The sequence below is a fragment of the Rhinopithecus bieti genome, unplaced genomic scaffold (genome assembly GCF_001698545.2).
Source record: "Rhinopithecus bieti isolate Rb0 unplaced genomic scaffold, ASM169854v2 scaffold_72445, whole genome shotgun sequence".
Classification (NCBI taxonomy): domain Eukaryota; kingdom Metazoa; phylum Chordata; class Mammalia; order Primates; family Cercopithecidae; genus Rhinopithecus; species Rhinopithecus bieti.
Genome location: NW_016826793.1, coordinates 144,900 through 153,678, shown reverse-complemented (window position 1 = coordinate 153,678; position 8,779 = coordinate 144,900). Strand labels below are relative to the sequence as shown.

Sequence of the window (8,779 nt, the reverse complement as noted above, 5' to 3'; positions counted from 1 at the left end):
TGAGGCTTGGAGCACCACCCAACCCCCTGGAAACGAGGCGGGGAGCCCAGGCAGTGGGCCCAGAGCATTGTGGGTACCCCAGCAGAACCTGGGCACGGGGATCAGCCAGACATGCCAAACCCTGAGTTGCAGCCTGCAGGAGGACCTGGCCCCACCCAGGCCATTCAATTAAGCGCCATCCCTCTGCCTTGGACACCTCTCCCCTGCGCCACCAACAGCTCGGCTTCCCAGGGCCTCAGCCATTCAAGGAAGGAAAAAGGCTGGGCCTGCCAGGGGCACAGCAATAATCTCCCTTGTCCCGGCTAAGACAGGGTGGGCAGACAGCTGTGGACAGGACATATTGCTGGGGCATCTGGCTCTGTGACTACTGGGTACTGGCTCTCAACGCAGACCCTGCCAAAATCCCCACTGCCTCCCCTGCGAGGGGCTGGCCTGGTCTCCTCCTGCTGTCCTAGGAGGCTGCTGACCTCCAGGATGACTCCCGTCCTCAGTTCTAGTGCCAGAGCAGATCCCAGGCAGGCTGCAGGCTGGGAGGCCACCCTGTCCTTGCTGGGGTTCAGTGCAGTTACCCAGGGCAGGAAATGGCATGAACACAGGGATGACCGGGCCATGCCCCACCTGAGTCAGCCCCTCCTGCTCTGCACCCCCAACTCCCCAGGCCAGCCCATGACGTCCAATAACCCAACACTAGAGTCACTGCCTGGCACTGCCCTGGGGAGGATCCCTCAGCCCCCATCCTGTCTAGAGAACTTGGGAGGACAGGACACAGGCCCTCTCCTTACCGTTCTCCCATCTGGCTCCTGCCGGGAGCCAGGGTGTGGACAGAAAGGACGCCTGCCTGATTGGCCCCCAGGAGCCAGGCACTTCTCTCCAGGGACCCCAGCCCGAGCGCCCCCTAACCCAGGACCCAGCCCTGCCCCTCCTCCCCTCTGCTCTCCTCTCATCACCCCATGGGAATCCGGAATCCCCAGGAAGCCATCAATCAGGAAGGACTGAGGGAGGAAGCAGGGCTGCTGCACCACAGGGCGGGAGGCTCCGTCTTCGTGAACCCAGGGAAGTGCCAGCCTCCTAGAGGGTATGCTCCACCCTGCCGAGGGCTCCCACAGTGGCAGGCTGTGGGGAAAGACCAGCGACAGTGTCGGGGAGGGCTCAGGGCCCCGCAGGTGCTCCTCCGTCCTCAGTGAGCAACTCCCACCCTGGACCCACGGACCCACCCACCTCCTCTCCACCCAGGCAGCACGCTGGCCACAGGTCGTCCACACCATCCTGAGTCCCACCTACAACAGAGCCAGCAGAGCCAGTGCACACAGAGGCTGGGGTGCAGTGGGGGGCAACAGGGCAGCTTGGGGAAGGGAAGGAGGGGGAGGGAGGTCAGTGAAGAGGCCCCCCTCCCCTGGGTCCAGGATCCTCCTCTGGGAACCCCAGATTCCCCCCCACCCCAGGCTCTGGGAGGACAAGCAGGATGGGAGATTCTGTGCGGGACCCTCTCACAGTGGAATACCCCGACAGCGGCCCAGGCCAGACCCAAAAGCCCCTCAGTGAGCCCTGCACTGCAGCGCCGGGCCTGGGGGCAGCCCCTCCCAAACAGGACAAACCCAGTACTGTGAGGAGGTCCTGCCAGGGGGAGCTCAGAGCCATGGAGGAAGGATAGGGGGCCCCCAATACAGGCAGACTTTGGCTCCATGCAGGACCGCCCAGCCCCCAGCCTGAGAGGAACGCCTGTCTGCAGCCCCTGCAGGCCCGGAGGCAGCTGGCCTCTGCCTCAGACCCCCCACTCCAAACACCAGACAGAGGGGCAGGCCCCCTAGAGCCAGGATTGAGGGATGCCCCATCAAGGACAGACGAGACCCAGGGGTGCTGAGCCCAGCACGGGAAGGCCCCCAAACAGACCAGGAGGTTTCTGAAGGTGTCTGTGTCACAGTGGGGTATAGCAGCAGCTGGTACCACAGTGACACTCGCCAGGCCAGAAACCCCGTCCCAAGTCAGCAGAACCCAGAGAGAGCAGGGACACATTTAGGATCTGAGGCTGCACCTGACACCCAGGCCAGCAGACCTCTCCCCTCCAGGGCACCTTCCACTGTCCTGCATTTCTGCAAGAACAGGGGCAGCCTGACGAGGTCCAGGGCCAGGAGATGGGTCCCCTCTACCCCAAGGAGGAGCCAGGCAGGACCGAGCATCCTCCCCGTTGAGGCCGACCTGCCCAGAGGGGCCTGGGCCCAGCCCACACACTGGGGTGGAATGTGTGCAGACCCCGGTGTCTGTGGGTGCTCTGCTAGCTGGGCCCCCACTCCTCACCCCACACCTAAAACGAACCACAGCCTCAGAGCCCCTGAAGGAGACCCCGCCCAGCAGCCCAGCCCCCACCCCAGAGGCCCCAGAGCTCAGGGAGCCTAGGCAGATTCTGAACAGCCTCGAGTCACAGTGGGTATGGCTGGAACGACCACTGTGAGAAAAGCTGCGTCCAAAACTGTCCCGTGGCGGAAGTCAGAGGCCCAGCCAGAGAGGGGAGCAGCCACCTGAACCCATGTCCTGCCGGCTCCCATGACCCCCAGCACCCGGAGCCCCACCGTGTCCCCACGGGATGGGAGGACAAGGGCCAGGGGCTCCGGCGGGTTGCGGCAGGGGCTTCATCCCATCCTGCCCTGGCCCCCGTGCCCCTGGCTGGAGTGGACCCTTCTGACAAGTGTCCTCAGAGAGACGGGGATCAGCGGCTCCTCCCAACATCAACCCCAGGCAGAACAGGCACAAACCCACATCCAGAGCCGACTCCAGGAGCAGAGACACCCCTATGCCCTAGGGGACCCCAACCCTGATGACTCCCCACTGGAATCCACCCCAGAGTCCACCAGGACCAAAGACCCCGCCCCGTCTCTGTCCCTCACTCAGGGCCTCCTGCAGGGCACGCGCTTGAGAGCAGACTCGGGCTTAGGGGACACCACGGTGGCCCCAACCTCGACCAGGCCACAGACCCTTCCTTCCTGCCCTGGTGCAGGACAGACTTTGGGGTCTGGGCCAGGAGAAACTTCTGGCAGGTCACCAAGCACAGAGCCCCCAGGCTGAGGTGGCCCCAGGAAGACCCCCAGGAGGTGGCCCACTCCCCTTTCTTCCAGCTAGACCCCATGTCCTCCCCAAGATAGGGGTGTCATCCGAGGCAGGTCCTCCATGGGACCCCATTCAGGCTCCTCCCCAGACCCCACTGGGCCTCAGTCCCGGCTCTGGGACTGCAGCCACCTCAGGCACCCCAGGCAGCCCAGACCCAGTCACCCTGCAGTGCCCAAGCCCACACCTTGGAGCAGAGCAGGGCGCGTCTGGGAGGGGCTACGCTCCCCACCCCCCACCCCACCTGCACACCCCACCCACCCCTGGCCAGCGGCTCTACAGGAAGGTCAGAGCCCCCATGGGGTATGGACTTAGGGTCTCACTCACGTGCTTCCCCTCCTGGGAAAAGGGGCCTCATGCCCAGATCCCCACAGCAATGCTAGTCCCAAGTGGAGGCAGTGGCCCCAGGGACACCCTGATCTGCCCCTCAGGTTCATCCAGCCCCCGCTGCCCTGCTGTCCCTGGGAGGCCTGAGCTCCACCAGACCACAGGTCCGGGACACCACCCACAGGAGTCACCAACACAGCTCACAGGAAGAAGATAAGCCCCAGACCCACAGGGCCAGGACCTGCCTTGTTACCACTGCTTCCTGCCCCAGACCTCGGCGCCCTCCTCCTTCCACTTACACCAGGCCAGGAAGCTGTTCCCACACAGTTCAACGCCAAACCGGGACCACCTGGCACTCAGGTCACTGCCATTTCCTTCTCCGTTTACTCCCAGTGCCTCTGTGCTCCCTCCCTCCTCCCTCCTTCAGAGGAACACCCTGTGCAGCCCCTCCCTGCAGCGCACATCCTGGGGAGACCCGACCCTGCCCCCAGCCCTTTCTACCCCACTGCTGTTGCCGCCCACCCGAACAACCCTGGGGTCCCATCCCTGCAGTCCCCACCCTGGTCTCCACCCAGACCCCTGTCCCTACCTCCAGACACCCCTACTAGGCCAACTCTGCACCTGCAGGCCCTCCCCTCTTTTGCCGCGACAGCCTCAGTTTCTCCCGCCTGTTCCCACCCCCTGCCCCCACCTGCCCACAACTCGAGCTCGTCCTCTCCTAGGGCCCCTGAGCCATGGCACTGACCCTGCACTCCCACCCACACACGGCCCATGCCCTCACCTTCCTCCGGCCACTCCGGCCCCGCTCCCCTCTCAGGCCGGCTGTTGTATTTCCAGGACAAAGGCTCACCCAAGTCTTTCCAAGGCAGGCCTGGGCCGTTGCCCTCACTGCCCGGTTGCAGGGCAGCCTCCTGTGCACAGAAGCAGGGAGCTCAGCCCTTCTACAGGCAGAAAGCACTGAAAGAAATCGGCCTCCAGCGGCTTGACACACGTCCGCCTGTGTCTCTCACTGCCCGCACCTGCAGGGAGGCTCAGCACTCCGGTTAAAGACGAGGGATCCAGGCAGCAACATCACGGGAGAATGCAGGGCTCCCAGACGTCCAGCCCTCTCACAGGCCTCTCCTGGGAAGAGATCTGCAGCCACCACGGAACAGCCATGGAGCCGGCTGGATAGTAACAGAGTCAGTGACCGACCTGGAGGGCAGGGGAGCTGTGAGCCCGAGCCCAGACTGCAGGGACAGAGACCAGCCGCTGACATCCCGAGCCCCTCACTGGTGGCCCCACAACACCCCGTGGAAAAACGACAGACCCACAGTCTCACCTGGAACAGGGCAGACACTTCCTAGCCCCCAGCATTGGCTCCAAGAAACACCAGGTAACAGCATCAGTGGGGGCTCCTGAGAAAGAGGAGGGGAGGTCTCCTCCACCAGCAAGCGCTTCCCTTGACCAAAAACAGGGTCCACGCAACTCCCCAGGACAAAGGAGGAGCCCCCTGTACAGCGCTGGGCTCAGACTCCTCTCTCCAAGACACCCTGAGTTTCAGACAAAACCCCCTGGAATGCACAGTCTCAGCAGGAGAGCCGGGCCAGAGCCAGCAAGAGGGGACTCGGTGACACCCGCAGGGACAGGAGGATTTTGTGGGGGCTCGTGTCACTGTGAGCATATTGTAGTGGTGGTGTGTGCTACGCCCACAGTGACACAGCCCCATTCCCAAAGCCCTGCTGCAAACGCACCCACTTCTGGGGCTGACGGCCTTGAGGCAGCATCTGGGAAGTAGGGTCTAGGGGTGGCCATCAGTGTTCAAAACACACCAGACTCCCCCCCAAGACATCATCACCCCACCAGCCGGCAAGCAGAGTAAACAGAAAATGAGAGGCAGCTGGGAAGCTGGCACAGGCCCCAAGGAAAGAGCTTTGGCGGGTGTGCAAGAGGGGATGCAGGCAGAGCCTGAGCAGGGCCTTTTGCTGTTTCTCCTTTCCTGTGAAGAGAGTTCTATAAACTGGAGTTTGGGATCAATGGCTGGGAGTGAGCCCAGGAGGACAGTCTGTGGGAAGGGCAGAGGGAAGGAGGAGCAGCCACTATCCTACACTGTCATCATTTGAAAGTTTGTCCTGTGCCCACGCTGCTGCATCATGGGATGCTTAACAGCTGGTGTAGACACAGCTAAAGACGGAATCTGTGAGATGGATTTGCAGCACAGATCTGAATAAATTCCCCAGAATGTGGAGCAGCACAGAAGCAAGCACACAGCAAGTGCCTGATGCCAGGGCAAAGTTCAGTGGGCACCTTCAGGCATTGCTGCTGGGCACAGACACTCTGAAAAGCACTCGCAGGAGCTGCCTGCAACAAAGCAGAACCCTGCAGGCAATGCCAGCCCTAGAGCCCTCCCTGAGAGCCTCATGGGCAAAGATGTGCAGAAAAACTGACTGTCATAGGCCCAAACTGAGAATGAAGCAAATGTCCATCTGAAGGAGAACAGACGAATAAACGATGGCAGGTTCATGCAACGCAAACTAGGACAGTCACAAGGATAAGAGTACAGGGTTATGAGCGACTCTGTGGTTGAGTTCATGACAATGCTGAGTAATTGGAGTAACAACAGAAACTCCAAAAAATACTTTCAATGTGATTTCTTCTAAATAAAATGTACACCCGGCAAAATGAACTATCTTCTTAAAGGATACGTTTCCCAGTTAGGAAACCATAAAGGAAACCAAGACCATGATAATCACATAATCAAAGTACAGAACAAACACATTAGAGTACCTTGAAAGCAGCAGTTAGACTTCTATATCGCAAGAAGAAGAAAATGCACACAGCTGTGTTTAGAAAATTCTCACTCCAGCACTGTTCATAATAGCAAAGACATTAACCCAGGCTGGAGAAATAAACAATGATGCAGGCAATTGCACAATGATACAGACGTATATTTAGTATATGAGACATCGATGATGTTTCCCCGAAGAAAAGACTTTAAAGAGGAAAGGCTGATCTGTGGTAACACTCACCTCCCTGGGCATCCACAACAGGCTGCAGGCTCACCGTGTGGCAGGGCAGGCGGGTACCTACTGGCAGCTCCTGGGGCCTGATGTGGAGCAAGCGTAGGACCTTATACCCCTGAGGACGTATACACCTGAGGACGGCACAGTCGGTGCATTCTGGAGCGAAGCAACTCAGCCACACTCCTGACCAGAGCCCGAGAGTGACGCCCATGCACAGGGAGGCAGAGCCCAGCTCCTCCACAGCCAGCACCACCTGTGCAGGGGCTGCCATCTGGCAGGCACAGAGCAGGGACTGGGAGGAGGGGCAGGGACACCAGGAAGGATTCGCACCAAGAGAAAACTACAGAAGCCTCACACATCAACCTCAGCCTTTCCTGACCTGGGCCTCCCCGACCTGGGCCTCCCCGACCTGGGCCTCCGCGACCTGGGCTTCACCTGAGCTCGGCCTCACCTATCTTGGACCTCACCTATCAGGAGCTTCACCTGACCTGGACCTCAACTCACCTGGACCTCTCCTGACCTGGATTTAACCTGGCCTGAAACTCACCTGTCCCGAACTTCACCTGTCCTGGGCCTCACCTGTCCGGGGCCTCATTGGACTGGAACTCACCTGGCCTGGGCTTCACCTGCACCAGCTCCAGGTCTGGCTGGAACCTGAGTAGCACTGAGGCTGCAGAGGTCCATCCAGGGTTGGGGAACGACTCTGGGACTCTCCCACATCTCACCTTTCTGGGTGGAGGCACCTGGGGGCCCTGGGAACATAAAAAGCCCCAGAGTGATGCCTCCGTGATTTGGGGACAATTTATGGACTCTAAAGGACATGACCATGGGGCGGTTAGGGACAGATGCCAGCCTGAGGTGGACCCTCAGGACGCAGGTGGACACGGACACTGTCCACGTAAGCGAGGGGCAGACCAGAGGGTCCCTGCAGCAGACCTGAGAGGGCTGGGCCCACAGCCTCCCCTTGGGGCCCTGCTGCCTCCTCAGGTCAGCCCTGGACATCTCAGGTATCCCCAGGCCTAGCAGTAGGATTGGAGTGAGGTCTGTGTCACTGTGGTATTACGACTATGATACTGAGAGTTACTATTACACCCACAGCATCACAGAGTCCATCAAAAACCCATCCCCGGGAGCCTCCTGCCACAGCCTTCCCCGCGGGGGACTGCCATATGCCATGTTAGGATATTGATCAAGGACACAGCACGATGGGTGTGGTGGCCAGCACAGCAGTGCAGCCCGTGACCCAAACACACAGGGCAGCAGGCATGATGGACAGGCCCATGAGTGACCACCCTGAGATCCTGCCCGCCAGCCCCAGAGACCATGAAACAGATGGCCAGGTCACCCCACAGGTCATCCAGATGTGGTTCTGAGGGGTCCGCACCGCTGCTGCCCTCCAACACCAGTCCAGATGGGGACAGGGCCGGCCCCACAGCACCATCTGCTGCCATCTGGCCATCAGTCCCAGAAGCCCCTCCCTCAAGGCTGGGCCATATGAGTGGACCCTGTGAGCCCCCATGTCTGAGTAGGGGCACCAGGAGAGCAGGGCTGATCCTGTGCACTGTCGCTGCCCCTGTGGTCCCTGGCCTGCCTGGCCCTGACGCCTGAGCCTCTCCTGGGTCATTTCCAACACAGAAGACATCCCCCAGGACAGCCAGAACTGGGCATCGCTCATCCTGCCCGGCCGTCCTGAGTCCTGCTCCTTTCCAGACCTCACTGGGGAAGTCAACAGAGGACTCACCCCCACAGTCAGAGACAAAGAACCTTCCAGAAATCCCTGTCTCTCTCCCCAGTGGGCACCCACTTCCAGGACAGTCCTTGGTGGCATCACAGTGGGAACCCACATCTGGATCGGGACGGCCCCTAGAACACAAGATGGCCCATGGGGACAGCCCCACAGCCCAGCCCTTCTCAGACCCCTAAAAGGAGTCCCACCTCCTGCACCTGCCCCAGGGCTCAACTCCAGGAGGCCTGACTCCCGCACACCCTCTGGCCGGATGTGACCTCAGCCCCTCCTGGAGGGGACAGTGAGTCAGATCCACCTGCCCTGGATGGCAGGCAGGGAAGATTCAGAAAGGCCTGAGATCCCCAGGACGCAGCACCACTGTCAATGGGGGCCCCAGACGCCTGCACCAGCGCCTGCGTGGGAAAGGCCTCTCTGGCCACACTCAGGGGCTTTTTTGATGGGCCCTCCTACTGTGTGACTACAGTAACTACCACAGTGATGAACCCAGCGGCAGAAACTGGCCAGAAACGCAAGGTTTATGCACACTCCTCGGCTCAGAGCTCTCCAGGACCAGAAGAGCCAGGTCTGAGGGACCCTCAGGGGACACCCGGGCCATCTCAGCCCA

The 8,779-nt window shown here is 60.8% G+C and overlaps 1 protein-coding gene and 1 long non-coding RNA gene across 16 annotated transcripts in view; one reads left to right on the top strand and one right to left on the bottom strand.

Annotated features, from left to right (window-relative positions):
• LOC108523141 (uncharacterized) overlaps positions 1 to 8,779 on the top strand; it is a 19,490-nt gene that overhangs the window by 1,451 nt on the left and 9,260 nt on the right. The window lies entirely within an intron of this gene.
• LOC108523139 (uncharacterized) lies at positions 26 to 7,538 on the bottom strand. Of its 5 annotated transcripts, none has more exons than XM_017863674.1 (5): positions 4,748 to 7,538; positions 4,446 to 4,620; positions 4,208 to 4,337; positions 1,219 to 1,277; positions 26 to 1,113 (listed from the first exon to the last, which is right to left on the bottom strand). In XM_017863674.1, the coding sequence occupies exons 1-5, from the start codon at positions 4,809 to 4,811 to the stop codon at positions 726 to 728; spliced, it is 816 nt and encodes a 271-aa protein (XP_017719163.1). In that variant the 5' UTR covers positions 4,812 to 7,538; the 3' UTR covers positions 26 to 725. The 5 variants fall into 5 exon arrangements, 3 of the variants coding, with proteins under 3 accessions (XP_017719163.1, XP_017719161.1, XP_017719164.1); XM_017863672.1 differs by having other exon boundaries at positions 4,446 to 6,511; positions 7,039 to 7,538; XM_017863675.1 differs by having other exon boundaries at positions 4,277 to 4,337; positions 4,446 to 7,538.